At 43.8% G+C, this 20997-nt stretch overlaps 1 protein-coding gene across 3 annotated transcripts in view; it reads right to left on the reverse strand.

The window, feature by feature from the left end:
* Positions 1 to 7332: 7332 nt before the first annotated feature.
* Positions 7333 to 20997, reverse strand: part of RAB34 (RAB34, member RAS oncogene family) — a 49551-nt gene continuing 35886 nt past the window's right edge. For all 3 annotated transcript variants that reach the window (XM_040338523.1, XM_040338521.1, XM_040338522.1), the window contains exons 7-11: positions 19062 to 19113; positions 18890 to 18971; positions 17882 to 17972; positions 13633 to 13740; positions 7333 to 7778 (exon numbers count right to left, since the gene is read on the reverse strand). In XM_040338523.1, coding sequence (XP_040194457.1) covers positions 7714 to 7778; positions 13633 to 13740; positions 17882 to 17972; positions 18890 to 18971; positions 19062 to 19113 — 398 coding nt within the window. In that variant the 3' untranslated portion in view covers positions 7333 to 7713. The remainder of the gene's footprint in view (positions 7779 to 13632; positions 13741 to 17881; positions 17973 to 18889; positions 18972 to 19061; positions 19114 to 20997) is intronic.

Here is a 20997-nt window from a genome sequence, read left to right on the forward strand (position 1 = left end):
GCCCGATTCACGGACGACTTACGCAAACAAATTTTTTTTTTAAATTTGATACGCGGGAACGACGGCCATACTTAACATTGAGTACGCCACCAAATAGCAGGTTTAACTATACGCCGAAAAAAGCCGACTAGAGACGACGTAAAAGAATGCGACGGCCGCTCGTACGTTCGTGGATCGTCGGAAATAGCTAATTTGCATACTCGACGCGGAAAACGAGGGGAACGCCACCCAGCGGACGCCTGAAGAATTGCATCTTAGATCCGAAGGCGTACGAAGACGTACACCTGTCGGATCTAACCCAGATGCCGTCGTATTTTGTTTTGAGGATTCAAAACAAAGATACGACGCGGGAAATTTGAAAGTACGCCGGCGTATCAGTAGATACGCCGGCGTACTCTCTTTGTGGATCTGCCCCTGTGGACTTTACTGCTGCTTTTTTTTATTTTTTTAAAAAATCTTTGGATATAGAGCTCCTTTTATTTGAGACGTCATGGATTTTGTATACACACAATTTTTATTTTATATATAATATAATATATATAATATATATATATATAATTATCAAATTGAGATTTTATGATTTTGATCAAGCAGACAACTTTGATTTTACATATTATACACAAAATCTTTTTAGGGTGTATGTATAATTATTAACCACTTCCCGCCCGGTCAATAGTAGATTGACGTCCGGGAAGCAGTTGTGAAATCCTGACTGGACGTCTATTGACGTCCTGCAGGATTTCATGCCGGCGCGCGCCCATGGGGGCGTGCAGCGCGGCGATGCGAGGTGTCAGTCTGGAGGTGGAAACATTATGCTTTTGGGGGTGTTTTTCTGCCAGGACAACATCACCGCATCAAAGGGACAATGGACGGGGCCATGTACTGCCAAATCTTGGGTGAGAACCTCCTTCCCTCAGCCAGGGCATCGAAAATGGGTCATGGATGGGTATTCCAGCATGACAATGACCCAAAATACACAGTTAAGGCAACAAAAGTTTGGCTCAAGAAGAAGCACATTAAGGTCCTGGAGTGGCCAGACCTTAATCCCATAGAAAATATGTGGAGGGAGCTGAAGGTTCGAGTTACCAAACGTCAGCCTTGAAACCTTAATGACTTGGCTTGGCTTGAAATGACTTGGAGAAGATCTGCAAAGAGGAGTTGGACAAAATCCCTCCTGAGATATGTGCAAACCTGGTGGCCAACTACAAGAAACATCTGACCTCTGTGAATGCCAACAAGGGTTTTGCCACCAAGTACCAAGTCATGTTTTGCGAAGGGGTCAAATACTTATTTCACGCATTAAAATGCAAATCCATTCATAACTTTTTTTGAAATGCGTTTTTCTGGATATTTTTGTTGTTATTCTGTCTCTCACTGTTAAAATAAACCTACCATTAAAATTATAGACTAATCATTTCTTCGTCAGTGGGCAAATGTACAAAATCGGCAGGGGGTCAAATTTTTTTCCCCTAGCTGTATATATAAAAAACAATACAAAAATAATATTACAATAAGCAAAGTCTAATAAAAGAAATATGAATACCCATACAAAGTGCAATAAAACCTACCTGAAAGAATATATATTATGGCTATTCATAAGATCTGAAAAATATGTGTGTGAAGAATCCACCCGTGGCTCCACCATTTGACCGCTTTGTACTGAGTGTGCAGACAAGTTTAGAAGCAAAATAAACCTTTTATTAAAAACAGATTTTGTTTCACAATTGATGTAAAATTGTATTTTTCAAACATAATAAAGAGGCTTAAAAGTTTTACTGTACCGTGAAAAACAGCATAGAAATAGACTTTATTGCAATGTCCCTGTGTTTAATGAGCTGTGCTAATCCATGTCTGAGTATTTCTTTCTTTTTTTTTTTCATTTCTATTCATTAAAAAAGGAATAATTTCCAACAAAGTAAAAAATTCATTTTGGCTACAATATAGTACTTAGAACATTATCCCCAAGCTTTAGCTCAGGAATTATTATTTAATTTGAACAAATATAAAAAACTTTATACAAACACTTAAGTGTAACCCTTTAACCTGACAAAAATTATTTTTTTGTGAGACTGAGCAATGAAATCTTCAAGGTCAAGAGAAACTACATTGTATTTTTGATAAGCACACATTTTGAGTGTTTATTATAACAGCATTTAGGCTCCATTCACACTTGTGCGACTTGTCATGCGACTTTGGACATCAGAGTTGCATGACAAGTCATTCCCCATGTTTTCCAATGATAACCATTCATATATGCGTGACTTAAAGTGATTGTAAAGGTTCAGCTTTTTTTAAAAGAAAATAACAAACATGTCATACTTACCCCCACTGTGCAGTTCATTTTGCACAGAGTGGCCCCAAACATCCTCTTCTGGGGTCCCATGGCGGCTCTTGCGGCTCCTCCCCGCAAGACCTAACCCCCTCTGGGAAGCTCTCTCCCAAGGGGGTTAGTTTGCGGGCGCGCTCCCGTGCCATAGCCACCAATTGTATGACTCGGCCCCCCGGTGGCCGCGTCATTGGATTTGATTGACAGCAGTGGAAGCCAATGGCTGCACTGCTATTAATCTATACAATGAAGAGCCGACATGACCTGGGGGAAAGCAACCCGGGATAGCGCCCATGGAGATTTGGGTCTCGGTAAGAAAAACAGGGGCTCGGGGGGGGGGGGGGGGGCGGTGACTGCAATGCATAGGATGCATTAAGGTGAAAAAACACAAAGGTTTACGACCACTTTAAAGTTGCAGCAACTTCATAGTAGTTCATGCACTACTTTGGTCCGACTTTCATGCAACTTGACTTCAATGTTAACCTTCAGAAGTTGCATGAAAATCGTACTTGAATGTTATACAATGCAACTTGTGTGCAACAGTTGGCCATTATCTCTAGTCAAAGCCAAAGTCATATCCAAGTTGCACCCATCCAAAGTTGCGCACCTTTGGAGTCGTACAAGTGTCATTGGAGCCTTAAAGCGGAGGTTCAACTAAAACAATTATATACCGTTACATCCAGCATACTGCTGACAACTACAGTATGCTGTTTTTTTTTTTTTCGCTGTACTTACCGTCTTATAGTTCTTTTCACCCAGCTTCCGGGTTCTCACTGCCCCGGAGAGTAGGCGTTCCTATGAAGAGGCGTAGATGATTGACGTGCGGGTAAGGCACGTCACGCGTTCCGAAAATAGACGAATTGGGACTTGGCCTTATACGGCGCCTGCGCAGTCAGCTCTACACGGCAGGCGCCGTATAGAGTAGAGTCCTAGTTCGTCTATTTTCGAAACACGTGACGCGCCTTACCCGCACGTCAATCATCTACGCCTCTTCATAGGAACGCCTACTCCCTGCGGGAGTGAGAACTCGGAGTCGGGTGAAAAGAACTATAAGACAGTAAGTGCAGTGAAAAAAAAAGAAAATACCAGCATACTGTAGATGTCAGCAGTATGCTGGATGTAATGGTATATAGATGATTTTTAGAGTGAACCTCCGTTTTAACTCAAGGAATCATTGTGACCTTCATATTATTAGATGTTCAATTTTTATATTTCATATACAGGGTTGCCAATGTTCCCTCTGCTGGTCAAATATATGTGACAGAATGTGCATGGTAATCCTTTAAGCAGTACTTTGTTTTTTTTAGCACAATGTTTGCTTGATAGCCAATCCCCTCCACTGCTGATACTTACTTTGTCTGCACCCTTACCACCACCGATTGCGCGCCAATTCCCTGAAAAGCACCCTGGGCCAGCTTTGGATTGGAGTTTACACAGGGCCAAGGACTCTTCTTGTCCCATATGTCAATACTTGGCTTGACGATGGGCTGCTCAGCTGCTAGCACTGCATTGTGGGAGGAAGAGGAGAGAGCAACATACTGTATTTATTGGCATATAACACTGACTTTTTTACCCTGAAAATAGAGGGTAAACTGTGCCTGCGTGTTATACGCAGGGGGCTATGGAAAGTTTTTTTCCTGGTACTTCCCTCTTAAAATTAGGGTGCGTGTTATACGCCTGTGCGTGTTATACGCCGATAAATACGGTACTTCCCAATACTCAGAATTACTGGGTATTTCACAGGGCATCAGCAGGTGGTGAGGTGGAAGAGGAGAGCAGGGAAAGCGAGAACCAGTTGTTTGCACTGAAGACACTAAACCCCATCCTCTGTCCTTCAACTGTCAATGCCAGCATCTCTACTGTCTACAGAGTCACTGGTGTTTGACAGCTGGATGGCAGGGACAAGACTCAGTACTAGAAGGGATGGGCTTAAAGTGGAACTAAAGTCACCAGTGGTCTGTCGTCTATAAAGGGTCCCTTTCTGGCATCTTCTTCTGGGCTTTTTTCCAGCTGGTGGTCATCAGTCATTTGATTGGCTGGTGTAGGACAATCTAACTACTGCTAATATACAGAAATCAGTCATCCCAACACACAGGGACTGTACTGAAAATAAACTAAGCTACGCATGCGCATCTCAATGTACAGTACTGTACATGCCACACAAGACTGCAAGCAGATGGGTAGGTTTATTTTATTGCGGAAGAGATGCTGAATGTCTCTTCTGTGATAAATAACCTGCCTGTTCATAAACGTACGCGGCGTAAACGTCATAAACGTACGCGGCGTATTTTGCCGCGAGTGTGTAACTTTTTTTTTTTTTAACAAAGCCTTCCCATTGCTTTGTATGGCCGAACGCCAATGCCGCCTGAAAAAAAGGGTCCGGGACTTTTTTTCAAGCAACATGGGGGAATGCGTCTATGAGATGTGAACCATCTCCATAGACAGCAATGGGAATTCTCCCCTCCAGCGGCACGAGCGTCCGGCGTCGGGCGTTTTGTCGCGGAGGTGTGAATGGGCTCTAATTCCGCTTTAATATTAGCTCAAGGCTCTGTGTAGACAAGGTAATTGCACTTTAGCACTGAGGTTTCCTTGTACATTTTTTGGGTCGGGTCCGGCTTACTTAGGCAGGAGAAAAAGCTTGTATGTGTAATGAATAAAAAAGGTTTCTCCAAGAAGAAATCTATTATACAGTATACAATTCATTCGTACAATCAAGGATATTTAAACATTACAAACATTGATAAGAGGATTTTAAATAAACTGATAACATTCACATATAGGCCTAAAAAGACGAAAGCATCCCTTTAAAATATGCAGTTTGTGCAAAATGCTGATGGTTGGGAGGGGTTAACACAACTATGGGAGGTTGACAAAAGGAGAATTTGGTGGTTTGCAAGAAAAATACACGTATATAATCACCTCTATGCTGCAGCATCAGTCCCACGTCAGCTCTAATGCCGCGTACACACGGTCGTTTTTCGGCATGAAAAAAAACGACATTTTCCAGCATGTCCAAAAAACTCAGTTTTTCCAACTTCATCATTAAAAACGATGTTGCCCACACACCATCGTTTTAAAAAAATGATGAACAAAGCGCAGTGACGTACAACACGTACGACGGCTCTCTGAAGGGGAAGTTCTATTCGCCTTGGGGCTGTTTTAGCTGATTCCTTGTTAGTAAAAGACTAAATTCGCGCTTTTCTGTCTGTTACAGCGTGATGAATGTGCTTACTCCATTATGAACGGTAGTTTTACCTGAACGAGCGATCCCGTCTCATAACTCGCTTCTGGGCATGCGCGGGTTTAAAACGTTGTTTTAGCCCACACACGATAATTTTTTACAACCCGAAAAACAACATTTTAAGAAGCCGAAAAACTATGTGAAGCCCACACACAATATTTTTAAATGACGTTTTTACCACTCTTCTCCTGCAGCACCTGACTGGGGAGGGGGCAGAAGTTTCCAGCTCCAGCTCTCAGTTGCGCACTGATGCCGCGTACACACGATCGGTCAAACCGATGGGAACGGTCTGATGGACCGTTTTCATCGGACCAAACTGATCGTGTGTGGGCCCCATCAGTAATTTATCCATAGGTTAAAAAAAAAGCAATCTTGTTTTAAATTTAACCGATGGATACCTAACCGATAGAAAAAAAACGATCGTTAGTAGGCACAACCATCGGTTAAAAATCCACGCATGCTCAGAATCAAGTCGACGCATGCTTGGAAGCATTGAACTTCGTTTTTTTCAGCACGTCGTTGTGTTTTACGTCACCGCGTTCTGACACGATCGGTTTTTTAACCGATGGTGTGTAGGCGCGACAGACCATCAGTCAGCTTCATCGGTTAAACGATGAAAACGGTCCATCAGACCGTTCTCATCGGATGGGCCGATCTAGTGTACGCGGCATGAGAGGCGGAAACAGCTGTCAATCAAGCAGCTAGGTGGATCCTAACAAAATTGTCAAGATCTGTCTTCAGCTGATAGTGGGCTATAGTCTTCTTTCAGCTGATTCTTGGTCACAGAATAGAAAAAGTAAGTACACTCTTGTGACCCACCAGAGCAGTATGGTCAAAAAAGCTTTGGCCATACTCCTCGTTTAAGGGTTCACTCAGGCACACCTATCCCTTCCTATCATGGCCATTAAACGTACCGTATTTGCCAGCGTATAAGACGACCCCCTACTAGTCATGTTTTGCCTCACCTCACTGTGCCATTACATGCCAGACTGTGCACCATTACATGCATCACTGTGCCCAATTACATGCATCACTGTGCCCAATTGCATGCATCACTGTGCCCAATTGCATGCCTCACTGTGCCCAATTACATGCCTCACTGTGCGCCACTACATGCCTCACTGTGCCCAATTACATGCTTAAATGTGCCCCACTACATGCCTCACTGTGCCCAATTACATGCTTAACTGCCCCACTACATGCCTCACTGTGCGTCACAACATGCCTCACTGTGCCCAATAACATGCCTCACTGTGCCCAATAACATGCCTCACTGTGCCCAATAACATGCCTCAGTGTGTCACTGCTTACCTCCGTGACATGCAGACCGCGTCCGTCCATTTTTCAAAAGCTGCGCCCCTCTTTCTGCTGTTCCGTGATAGGCCGAACACTCCGCTTCCCAGGAGACACTGTGTTTAGTGTTCCGCCTATCATGGATGCCCTCTCGTCCTCGGTCTCGGACGAGAGGGCATCCGTGATAGGCGGAACACTAAACACAGTGTCTCCTGGGAAGCGAAGTGTTCGGCCTATCACGGAACAGCAGAAAGAGGGGCGCGGCTTTTCAAAAAAGGACGGCCGCGATCTGCATGTCACGGTCCTGGATAAGGTAAGCATTAGGTTACCGGCGTATAAGACGACCTCCAACTTTGAAGAAGAATTTCAGGGGTTAGAAAGTCGTCTTATACGCCGGAAAATACGGTATCTGTGTCTACAGTGCCCATGGCTTATAATAAAAGGTTGTACAAACATTGGGGGGAAAGACAGGTGATAGAAAAATACTAATGTTTATTTTGCTGCCCGGTCTTACAACACTATATTTGTCAGAAAGGTACAGTTGGGCTACAAATTTGACTTTGAAAATAATAATTAGCCGCTGATGTTTTTAGATATATATATATAAGTATCCCTGTATAAGATATACAACTTCACAACCTTTGAGATTGGATTGCAGCACCCTGTCCTGCAATGTACTATAGACCACTGTGGCAGCATAAGGATAAAATGCTCTTGTCATATCTGGCTATAGGAATAAAACAAGCCCTGGATAACCTGCTTGAACACAGCGGGCCACTAGTCCTTCTCTTGTGTATTGGCAACACTTTGGTGGTTCGCTGTTCAGTGCAAATATTGCCTTGACTGTCCTGCATCACTGGCAACACTTTGACTTATTCTTCTTTGATTGATACAAATTGCTGTCTTTGCTATTTATCCCTGAAAATAACAATAAAAGAAAATATTAAAGAATATGTAAACCCAACATTTATTATTCCTGATATGTGCATGCTCTATAATGCACTGGTATAAAAAAGTATCCTGTTCTCTTTGTATTGCTTCTTTTGTGTGAAATCACTGTTTTCTGGTCAGTCCCTAAGCTTTTCTATTAAAAACTGACCACACTAAGCAGGCAAACACACCAAGGCCAGTTTTCTAGCTGTGCTGGGAACTCAGCCTGTTCTCTAAAGATCAGACTTGTCCTGACACACCTCTCTGTACAGCTTTTCACTGTGAAGATCGGTGTGCTGCTGTTTCTCTTACCCTATGCAGATGAGAAGAAAATTTGATTACTGATAAAAAAAAGGGGGGAAAAACGGTAATTATAATTTTTTTTTTATATATCTATACACACATTTTTTTATCCTTCATTTCTATTTTAAACTGAATGGGCAGTTTTACAAGGTGAGGGTTTACAATCACTTTCAGGAATACCAAAATGCAATTATAATTCATAATTATCATGTTACAGTTATTTTGCTCCTATGACAAAATGGATGTTAAAGAGCAACAAACATTACCAGAACCATTCATTTGTTTGTTATTCTTAATAAAGAACGTTGACAAGAAGCCTCTGAATGTCTGAATATAGGTTACAAACACAAAACTGGCATTTCTTTGGGTTTAACTTGATGTCTGATTTATTGTCCTGTTGCTGAAATCACTGAAAGGTTTGGGCTGGAGTAACACTTTAAGTTTGGGTTCAGACTGGAACACAGAGCAGCTCACAGCAGGTGGTCCAGTGCATCTCCATTCACTGTTTCAGGTCCCATTTCAGCCAAATTTTTGGCTGAAATGGGAACTGAAACGGACCAAAAGACGCACAGGACCCCAGTGCGATTTGCACTGGAGCCGATCCGGTGATGTGTGAACCGGCTACATAGAGAGCCAGTCACAATCTCCTGCTATGTGAATTGGATGCCATAAAACCGCATCCAAATCGCAGTAGTGTGAACCCAGCCTAAGAGCCGGTTCACACAGGGGCGACTTGTCAGGAGACTTAGCCGCCTGACAAGTCGCGCTCCGTTCTGCACTATGGAGCCGTTCTAATAAAAGCGACTCAAGTCGCTCTGACTTAGAAAAAGGTTCCTGTACGACTTTGGGATGACTGTCGTGCTGCCCCAGTGTGAACCAGCTCTAATAATGTATTGTTTAAAGAATATCTAAAGCAGTAGAGGCATGTTAAAACCCCTGTTATTTTTATTTTTAGCTCTGAGTGACCCATTAGAGTTTGACCCACAAGGTGTACCTAATAAACTGTCCGGTGAGTTTAAAGTCAGTAAAATTCTCTCATGTCATATGTCCCCATTGACATTTTCCCTATGTTCTTGTAATAGAGACATCTCAACTCCTGGTACAGTAATGAGGAGACAATTTCCCTAGCAGGGACACAAACGGAAATAAAAACCTAGGGCCAGATCCACATACATCTGCGCCTACGCCGCTGTAACTTACTTTTGTTTGGTTTGAATCCACAACGAATCCGCGCCGTAAGTTACGGCGGCGTAGTGTATCTGTTGCGGCGTAAGGGCGCGGAATTCAAATGAAAGTGATGGGGGCGTGCTTTATGTTAATACGTCGTGACCCGACGTAAACAACGTTTTTTTTTAACTGCGCATGTGCCGTCCCTGGGGGTATCCCAGTGCGCATGCTCGAAATTAAACCGGAACCAGCCAATGCTTACGATGGTGACGTCATTCTACGCAAATTCCTATTCGCAAACGACTTACGCAAACAACGCAAAAAATTCAAAATTGTACGCGGGAAGGACGGCCATACTTAACATTGAGTACGCCTCAGAACAGCAGCTTTAACTATACGCCGGAAAAAGCCGAACGCAAACGACGGAAAAAAATGCGCCGGGCCGACGTACGTTCGTGGATCGCCGTAAATAGCTAATTTGCATACTCAACGCGGATTTTGACGGAAACGCCACCTGGCGGCCGCCGAAAAATTGCATCTAAGATCCGAAGGCGTACGAAGACGTACGCCTGTCGGATCAAGCCGAGATGCCGTCGTATCTTGTTTTGAGGATTCAAAACAAAGATACGACGCGGGAATTTTGAAATTACGCCGGCGTATCAATAAATACACCGGCGTAATTTCTTTGTGGATCTGCCCCCTAGAGTTCTACCCTCTGCCTACTCTAGTCAAAATCTTAAATACAAATTACCCGATTAAAAAATGATATATTTATTTTTTATAACATTTTTTTTTTTTTTTTTATACAAAATAGAAGACCGGCCCACATGGACCACAGCGAGTAAACAGTACAACAGTTGTTATATGCAGACACACATATAAAACATGGCAGTTACATGAAAATGTTCTGCGAAAGCCATTAAGCCACTTGTGGAGATACCTCTCCTGGTCGGGGATAGCGGCGCGCGGTACAGAGGACTATTTGCCATCCGCCTCGCATCGCCGCCCCCAGTTCAAAAACTGGCATCCCACCCCAAACAGTGCTCATGTGGTGTCTTTCTGCAGCCGGGCACCATGGAACCGTGTGCCAGTCCTCCACAATTTCCCTTTTCTAAGTGCAGCAGAATATAGGAAAATAGAAGTAGGGATCTGGGTGCTGCTCAGTGAGCAGTCCAGAAATAAGGAAGGAGCAAAAAAAAAAAGGGGGAATAGTGGTAGAGGGAGTAGAAAGATAAGTGGAGGGTGAGGGAGTGAAAGGAGGGGTTAGGGGGGGGGGTTCGCGAGCATGGACCAACATCACTGTCTAGCGATTCCTCCCACCGTGACGGCCTCCGCCGTCAGGGCTGCATTTCCAGGGGGGGGGGGGGGGGGCGGGCGCCTTTGACTAGGGGGTGGCGGGGCGGTAGTTCTCCTCTAAGGGCCTGGCCCTCCTCGGAGTACTTAAACATTGTCCATAATTGCCAGGTCTGGGAGTAGAGTTCACTCCTATCTTGTTTTGACAGAACTAGATCCTCCATCCATCCGATCTCATCCACCTTCCGCAGCCACATGGCCACTGTCGGTGGATTGGGGGATTTCCAGCATAGCAGGACACAGGCCTTGGCCGCATCCAGCAAGTGGCGCACCACCGACTTTTTGTATACACGCGCTGGGGTAGAGGTTGCGTGTAGCAGGAAATACGCCGGGTCGTCTGGGACTTCGCGTTCCGTAAATTTTTGTGTAACTCGCCTGACCTCCTCCCAAAATGGTCTGAGGAGTGGGCAGGACCAAAAGATATGTAATAGTGTCCCTCTGTCTGATCGGCACCTCCAACAGAGGTCCGATGTGTCCGGAAACAATTTATGCAATAGGACCGGAGTCCTGTACCACCTTGTCAGCAGTTTGTAGTTGGTCTCCTGGACCCTGGTGCAAATTGATGATTTATGTGTAAATGTGAGAATCCGCTGTCTCTTAGCGGGCGTAAGTTGATAGCCTAGGTCTAGCTCCCATTTATCAAGGCTAGGTATCTGAAACCCTTCTAAAGGTGTCACCAGTAGCGTATGTAGTAGTGATAAGGCGTGGGGTAGCGCTCCTAACTCCTCGCACATCTCCTCCAGAGTCGTAAGGGTATGCCCGGCGGGTGGAGGAGAGATGGTTCTGAGGAAGTGGCCCAGCTGGTTGGTTCTCATAAAGTCTAGCTGGTATTGACCCGACTGGTCCATCAGCTGGGCCATCGTCTTCCATCGACCCATCTCGCTGAAGTGTGAGGCTTGAAAGGACCCCGATTCGTGGAGTGTAACAAATTTAGCGTCTCTAAGTCCTGGTGTAAAGTGTGGGCTGCCCAGCGGTGAGGTCTCCGACGCCAGGCGGTACTGTTCTAGCAGTCTAGCGCATACCTTTATAGTATTCCCTATCAGCGGGTGGTGATGTACATCTGTTTGTTGTAGGGCGCGGCACCACGGGGCACGTCGTAGCATAATGTCACATTGCGCCTGCTCTAGTTGTGGCCAGAGTTTGAGCGAACTGTGTCGACACCAGTCTATGAGTCGATTCAACTGCGCCGCATGATAATACGTTCGGACGTTTGGCATGGCTAGGCCACCGCATAATTTGTGTAGTGAGAGGACGGCTTTATTTACCCGAGATCGCTTCCCTGCCCATAAAAATGTTCCGAACGCGGCTTGTGTTTGCTTAAAGAATTCCGAGGGGATATGTATGGGGAGGGCTTGCAACAAGTACACGAATTTGGGAAAAATGGTCATCTTCAGAATGTTGCACCTACCGAACCAGGAATTATAACATTTCTTAAAGAAACAGACAGCACCAGGTGATCTACATAAATATAAATGTGTAATTCCATAATTCTCCTAGTATGTCCATCTATTACAACTACTTTGATCACCTCCTCTTCGTCTATTAACCATATTAAGAGGCGCTTCTTTATTCCCAAAACAAAACAACAGCTGAAAAGTTATATAAAATAATATACACAATACAACATAAGATAATACAGTCTATGGGAGTAAACAGTTAGAACCAGTGTGAAGCTGTCGCCACCTGCTGGTGGTTGCTCCATGCTGCAGATCAGGTCACCCTGCAGCACACATCAGCCCTGAAAGTGGTTGTTACCCCAAACCTGTAAATCGCTGCCAGCCCCTCTATTATAGATAGGCATACCACACTGTATAAGTGTTTTATTAAAACAAGGCATGTAAATATATTTTTTAGAGCTATCTTCAGGCCGGTCACATTACTAGTGGCCACTCTACACCTCCGATCTAGGGGTACTGCAGGAGGGGCCGAGATCTCCTCTGACATCAGCTGTAGCCCTGAATTGGAGGTGTAGAGCGACTGCGAGTCACGTGAATGGTCTTAAGATAGCTCTAAAAAGGTATTTACATCATGCCAGGGCAGTCTTAATAGCATCACGGGCCCCTGGGCAAAGTAATGCTCTGGGGCCCCTACAATGATGACAGTGCAGGTAAACAGACATCAAGTAGGTAGGAGCCAGACTGCCTCCCCTGTGTATCTATCACTCTCAGTGCCATCATAGTGCCCCAAATTTTGGGGCAGCATGGGCTCAAGGACAAGATGCTTTTGGGAAAATTCAGGGTCCCCCCATGCAGCTGGGGCCCCTGGGCAGTGCCAAAGTGTGCCCTCTCATTAAGACAGCCCTGCATCATGCCTGGTTTTAATAAAACACTTGCACAGTGTGGTATGCCTAGCTATAATAGAGGGTCTGGCAGTGACTATTTCTAATATTTTATTTCTACTAATAGCAGGTGGAGACAGAGACACAGACACAAAGATGACAGGCAGGGTGGAGGGGGAGAGAGGAGAACACAGAGGAGAGCTGCGGATGACAGAGGGACATAAACTGACCACGGTAGTCAGGGCTAGGCAGCCATGATTATCATGATCAGTACAGAGAGGGGAACACAGAAAGTGTCAGGATCAGTCAGGTTTTCACAGTTTAGAGAAGGGCAGATAAGACAGCACAAGCACTGTGCTGTTTCATCTGCTTTAAGGGAACAGGATCTCTATTTTTTTTAGGGTTACAAGCACTTTAAATCAAAGGAATGGTGGTAGCTAAAGCATCACACAAACTACTGCCCAAATACAGTATCTCACAAAAGTGAGTACACCCCTCACATTTTTTTAAATATTTTATTATATCTGTGACAACACTGAAAAAATGACACTTTGCTTCAATGTTAAGCAGTGAGTGTACAGCTTGTATAACAAGGTAAATTTGCTGTCCCCTCAAAATAACTCAACACACAGCCATTAATGTCTAAACCACTGGCAACACATAAATGTGAGGGGCGTCCTCACTTTTGTGAGATACTGTATGTGTACAGCAAACCACTCTGGTTTATGGGTTTATACTTACTTACTACATCACCAATCTTTCTGGCATTCGTTTTTTCCAGCTCAGCCAGAACACTGCACTCAAATGTCAAAGATGCCACTCGGAAAAAGAACTCCTTCACATTTTCTCCTAACAAAGCAAAAAGAAAAAGAGGTCAATTAAAAAGAAAAAACTTTACCAGTGACAATCCTGACACTCCACATTCCTGAACCCACTGTTTCCTGCATCCAAAAGTGTAAAAATATCATTCTGACAAGAAAATGTGGCATGACGTGATAAAAAAAACTGAAATCCTCAATTTTTTGTGCCTTGTACAACATATATAGGTACCCAACATTCTAACTTGATTGCTATGCAAACCCTAGTCAGATGCCAGGCCTTAAGACAAGTACAACTAACACTGTCCATGAGAAGCCACTACACATTAAGGCCGCGTACACACGATCAGTCCATCCGATGAGAACGCTCTGATGGACCGTCTTCATCGGTCCAAACCGATCGTGTGTGGGCCCCATAGGTTAGTTATCCTTCGGTCAAAAAAATAAGAACTTGCTTTAAAATTGAACCGATGGACGCCAAACCGATAGGTCAAAACCGATCGTTGGTATGCAAAAGCATCGGTTAAAAACCCGCGTATGCGCATGAATCAAGTCGACGCATGCTTGGAAGTATTGAACTTCGTTTTTTTCAGCACGTCGTTGTGTTTTACGTCACCGCGTTCTGACACGATCGGTTATTTAACCTATGGTGTGTAGGCAAATCAGACCATCAGTCAGCTTCATCGGTTAACCGATGACAACGGTCCTTCGGACCGTTCTCATCGGATGGACTGATCGTGTGTACACGGCCTTACTCCCACCTTAATAAAAAGGGCTAGACCACAGAGGCCTGTGGCCTTGCTTATGTCCCTCCGCCATATTCTTCATCCCACATCCACACTACCCCATAGACTTCCATGGGCTGGCAGAAGGGTAGGAGCTGATCTTTTTACCAGCTCCATAAAAGTCCATTAGGCTAACCTGTGCAAGCATGGAAGTTTGGATCAAGAAGCTGGTGGAGGGATGTAAACAACATGGGGAAATTTCCTTTCTCTTTAAAAGGTGAACTTCAAGCAAATATAAAATAAATAAGCTAATTTCACTAATGCCCTGTACACACGATTGGTTCGTCTGATGAAAACGGTCCGATGGACCGTTTTCATCGGACGAACCGATCGTGTGTGGGCCCCATAGTTTTTTTCCCATCAGTGAAAAAAAATAGAACCCGTTTTAAAATTTTCTGATGGTTAAAAAACCGATAGAAAAAAACGATCGTCTGTGGGGAAATCCATCGGGCAAAAATCCACACATGCTCAGAATCAAGTCGACGCATGCTCAGAAGCATTGAACTTAATTTTTGTCTGCACATCGTTGTGTTTTACGTCACCGCGTTGGACACGATCGGATTTTTAACTGATGGTGTGTAGGCAAGACTGATGAAAGTCAGCTTCATTGGATATCTGATGAAAAAATCCATCGGTCCGTTTTCATCGGATGAACCGATCGTGTGTAGGTGGCATTAGTATCAGCTCCCCTTGTAGAACAGAGACAGGGAGAGGGAGAAGCAGCTCCTGTACCAACAAGAGACATAATAGAAGAGCAGAGTGACAGAGAAAAGCTCATCAGTCTGCTGCTTCTACTTCACTGTCCAATCACAGGCTGGGGACAAGGATGACACCTGGTTTGATTGGTTAACAACCGTATAGAAAAGTCAGGTCTCCTGTTCTGCAGACAGTTCTGTTTGATAGGTTTATCTAAATCTCAGAAATAGACAGACAGAAATACATATTCTTTGACAGGTAAAATAGCTTACTTATTCGAAAAATGATCTATGTATTCATCTTTTTGCCTGAAGTTCAGCTTTAAATTTAATGTGGATTAACAATATTCTGTACAGAGTAAACTTTATGTAAATGTAACCATTTTCTCTCGTAATCCAGTACTAGTCCTCCATTAGTGGAGTACAGGGGCGGACTGACCATTGAGGCACTCGGGCACTGCCCGAGGGCCCCATGCCACTAGAGGGCCCCATCAGGGTTGCCAAGCTCAGTAAAACCAGGGACAGTATGTAAAAATCTGTGGTTTTTTTTACATCTGTCCCTGATATGTCCAAAATCGACATGCAAAGTCCTGAGATTTTAGCTGCCCCACCTCTGCACTGCCTCCTGGCTTGGTGGCCATCTGTAAGCCCGGGGGCCCCCTAATCTTCTATTGCCCAGGGGCCCCATGAGTTGTCAGTCCGCCCCTGGTGGAGTAGCTTCACACACCTTGGCCCTGAAGCAACATGTGAGCTATCAGTCTTAAGGTGCAACGAGGCTTAGCATCCCCAAAGCTGATAAAACTTCTTGTAGCTAACAAGCCCACTCCTAAAGCTCTGATTTATGTAACCCTCCAATGCACCCAACATCCTCAACTCCGATAAGCCCTCCACTTTGCACAAATGTTCCCACTTTACTCCTTGACTCAATAACCTCCTCCTGTGCTTTGTTAGCCAGTCACTACATGGAAGCTGTCATAAGGCTTTCCTTGGAATATAGATGCATTTATGTTAGTCGCATTTTCTTAGGCTTCATGTACTCGGGACGTTTTTTACAACTGCTCCGGAACTATTTAACTTGACAGATAGTAACCCACGTTTAAAATGTCAGTTTTGCTGCGTTTACATGCCGCGTTTATCAGCGTTTTGTCACGTTTTTCTGCGTTTGCGTTTTTCCACGTTTAAATAAAAAATATTATTTTCTTTTTTTTTTTAATGGTCAAAAATGCCTATAAACGAAACCCTGCTAAACGCGGATTACCGCATTTAGCCGGGTTTAGTGTCCGAAATGTGGGAATCTTCTGCGACTGAACCCATTTTTTGCTTTCAAAGAAACGCTGTTAAACGCAACTGGCTAAAACGGCAATAAATGAGACTGTGTACATGATCACATAGGATAACATTGAATGAGTTCAGTGGCAGTTGAAAAAAAGCGTCCAACTGCCTCTGAATGTATGTTTAGCAGCGTCCCGTGTACATGGGGCCTTAAAATGATGGAGATGGCATTTGGATATGGCTAGGTAAAGTCTAGAAAATGGGGCCCAACTGTAACACAACCTCTGTTCATGGGCAGCCTAGTGGCTTAGTGGTTATCATGCCTGCTTTGCAGCATTACAGTCATTGGTTTGAATCCCAAACACCTCACTATTTGCATGGAGTTTGCCTGTTCCCCCTGCGCTTGTGTGGGTTTCATCCAGGTATTCTGTTTTTTTCCCACACTCTGAAGACAAGCTGGTAGGTTAATTGCCTCCTGTTTAATTTGCCCCTTTATGTGTATGCATGCATGAAGGGTAGGAACTCATAGTCCCCATTCACACTGATGCCACAATCGCTCAGGCCTCGTACACACCACCGGATCTATCCGCTGGTATTTATCCGCGGATCAGTTCCAGCGAATAGATCCGGTGGTGTGTACGTCCGAGCGGACATTTATCGGCTGAAAAAATTCCAGCCGATGGATTTCCAGCGGATAAAAATTTCTTAGCATGCTAAGAAATCTATCCGCTGGAATCCTGTCCAGCGGATTGATCCGGTGGTCTCTACAGACTCACCGGATCAATCCGTCCGCTCCTCTCCCTCGCATGCGTCGTAATGATTCGACGCATGCGTGGAAGTCTTTATCTTCCAGCGTCGTGCACGTCGCCGCGTCATCATCGCGGCGACGGCGCGACACGTCACCGCGGATGGATTCCGCGCGGATTTCGATCTGATGGTTAGTACAACCATCAGATCAAAATCCGCCAGAGGACCGATTCAAGCGGATAATCCTCTCGTGTGTACGGGGCCTCAGACTTTGGAGCACTTGTCGCATCAGAAGTCAGACCCCAGTTGGACCCCATTCTGTGCAATGGAACCATTCTAATCGGTGCAACTTGAGTACTCTGACTTAGAAAAAGGTTCTTGCAATACTTTTGGTCCGACTTTGGTACGTCTAGCATTGACTTCTGTTAAAGAAGTTGCATGCAAGTTGTGCCGAAGTCGCGCTGGTGTCTGACTTCAAAGTCACGGGCAGTGTGTACCCAGGCTAACTTGTGAGTTCCTTGAGGATCCATTTCAGATACACTACTTATTCTAAACGGCAAATGGCACAATCATTTTTTTTTTCTTTCTGCTAGACGGTAAAAAAGCACAATCAAGTTGTCACAAAATGCAACCACCGCTGATATAAGGCATTTGGCTTTGTGATGTACAGTACCTGTTAACGAGGACACAGACCAATATTCTGCATTCATCTCTTTGGCCACTTGTATTGCATCCTGTTCCATGAGAATATACTGAGAGGGTGACTGCACAGAAAACACAACGGGAAATGTTATTTTCAGATTCTACATTAAACAAACCCCAAATGGAAAAAAAAGATCCAATATCTTATTTCCAATGGACTAGAACGTTTAAATCAAATCCACCCTGTGTAATACTAAAGCTCATCATACACATTACAATCTGACCATACAATCTTTGTGCAATCAACTTTAGATTTACCAAAACTATGAAAAATTGTATGTGTGGTGAGCTTTAGCAAAGACTCGATAGTAAATATATTATCTGTTACACAAGCTTAGCAAAGGTTTTGTCATTGCTTTACACGTCCAGTTAATGGTGCAGTTATCTATTGCCATGTTATTTTCATGGATAGAAATCTGCAGATATCTTGCTTCTCTGCATGTTATAATTTAATTGTACAAACTCGATACAATCACCTATAGATTTAACAAAAACTGTTCTAAATATGAGAGTCTACCTAAACACTCCATTTAATCTCCATCTTATATTGTAGACCACAGGTGTCAAACACAAGGCCTGCGGGCCGAATCAGGCCCTCCAGACCATTTCATGTCGCAGCTGCAGGAGAGCTCCAGCCCTCCTCTGGTCCTCCCCCAGACCCTTACTTTCTGCTTTCAAGCAATGCATCCAGCTTCTTCCCACTGGGGTGCACTGTAATGTAAGGGAGAGTGGGGGACTCAACTTCTGATGGTGGGGTGGCTCTTGACATCTAATGTAAGGGAAGGGGATGCGCTGGACATACAGATACAACCAGCCCTTTTGGTGCAATCATAATGCTGATGCGGCCCGCGATGAAATTGAGTTTGACACCCCTGTTGTAGACCCTTCTTCTAAATACTTGTTGGTAGATATAAAGGAGAAAAGGAGATTTTATTCCTTAATCAATCACGGTTTAATTAGGGAACATCACTTTACTTACAATGAGATCTTTCTTTGATCCAACCAGGAAAATCAGCGCAGAGGAAGGATCGTTTTCTTTCAATGCATCCTGCAGCCATTGCCTATTAAATAATGTAATACCTTAAATTACTCACTATTCTATAATAGAAATCATTGTACTATACAATACATGTCTTACAAAATGGACTTACTTTGTGTGTTCTAGAGATGAAATATCTGACAGATCAAAGGATACGATTATTGCTGAAAGATAATAAATCAAAGATTACAATTCAGTGTTTTATCCAAAAAAGATCTCCCTCTCATCATCTACATCAGGGGTCTCCAAACTGTGGCCCAAGGGCCAGATGCGGCCCTTTGCTAGCCTTTATCCGGCCCTCAGGGCTTTATTCCTCCCACTGATATAAGGCACTAATCTTCCCACAGACTCCAACAAGGGGGCACTTTTTCTTCCACTGATACCAATGATGAGATACAATTACTCCTACTAATAGGGGCACTACTCCTTATCCTACTGATGGCAAACTATGAGGCCAAATTTATTCTCACCAATGCTGGGCCCGGGGCTTTTTCTGCCCCCGCTGGCCACAATCCGGCCCTCCTAAAGGCTGAAGAACAATAAACTGGCCCTTTGTTTGAAAAGTTTGGAGACCCCTGATCTACATTACAAGGGGCATTGCTTTGTAGTCCACAACAAATAGCTGGGAAGGCTGATAACATTGTCTGAGATTTCAGTACTTAGTGTGAGTGGGAACCTTGCGCTAAACAATAATTTGTAAAACAATATGTGCAGCTGCTCCCCAAAAAACAAAGAAATAAACACTGTGCAATTGGACAAATGGGTGGTAGGGGACGCTTCTGTAATTATGATATGTACCTTATTTAAAGACCATATAACATGGAATAAAGTGACATGTGCAATAAAATTGCAATGAGGTTACTAATGAAAGTGCTATAAACTGAACTATTAAATATAAAGTGCAACAATAAATTTGACAATGTGGAATGGTTAATAATTAAAGAGTGAAAAAGTGATAAAGTCCATAACATATATTATTAATTCTTAAATCATGATAGCAGAGGAGAATTCCTTCACCGTTAGCATGAAACAACACCAAAAAGTGCTCACCAGATGGATATGACCTCTTTACTTAAAAAGACGGTCTAATGCACTGTAGGGAAATCCTATTGGATACCCTTAGTTAATGGATAAATCCTCTGTGCTGTATCTTCCTCTCCACCAAGTTATCTCATAAGGAAACAAAGGGACAATCCATTGCGCAATACTGTATTTTTATTTAAAAGTAATCAAACAAAAAGCAGGGTGCCTGCTTACATAGTAGGTGCCTTAGCCTGGCATTGAGGATAGCCTACAATAATTTGCGATATGGAAGCTGCTCACCGCTGGGCTCACTTCCAAAGCTGGACTGCGTTCCACTTGTGCTTGGGGAAAAAAACGGAAGCTGGAATCCGGAAATGAAGTGACCGGAAACGCCTCAATGTACGTTTTGTAAAAATGACTGCAGAATAGATACACAAACCGCTGGAGAGCAGGGGCGACCGCAGTTCACGTATCTATGATATTGCAGTGGCTATTTAGGGCAATACAGCAATATATTGATTCCATTACTACAAGGTTATGGGTGCCACTGCATTAATCTCTATGTATACTTGAGCATACCTAGTCCTTTTATGCCCCCGGTGGCTGTGCAAACCCCCCCCCCCCCCCTCCTTTGCGGACTGTCTTGGTGCCCTCATTTGGTGCTCCTCAGAGCTGTGTGAATTTTGGTGGTCCTAAATATTTCCCTGAAGAAACCAATGCTGGCGAAACATGTTGGGATATAACATTTACTATTGACCAACTCTGACTCATGGACACTAGCGACCAGTAAAAATATATCTATGCTCTGTCAATCATTTTATTGAACCTTATTTCTATGTTGATGGTTTTGTGAAATAATAAAAATTCTAATTTTACTATATATGTACATTTCTTTATTTGAGCACCGCCATAATCACAATATCCTGCTGCTATAAATTTTTAAGAATGCAATATGTTTTTATGCTGAACATAAAGGACATATACCTATGTGCCTATATGTGCCTATATGTAACTACAGGGCATAT

The sequence above is a fragment of the Rana temporaria genome, chromosome 2 (genome assembly GCF_905171775.1).
Source record: "Rana temporaria chromosome 2, aRanTem1.1, whole genome shotgun sequence".
In the NCBI taxonomy this organism is placed as follows: domain Eukaryota; kingdom Metazoa; phylum Chordata; class Amphibia; order Anura; family Ranidae; genus Rana; species Rana temporaria.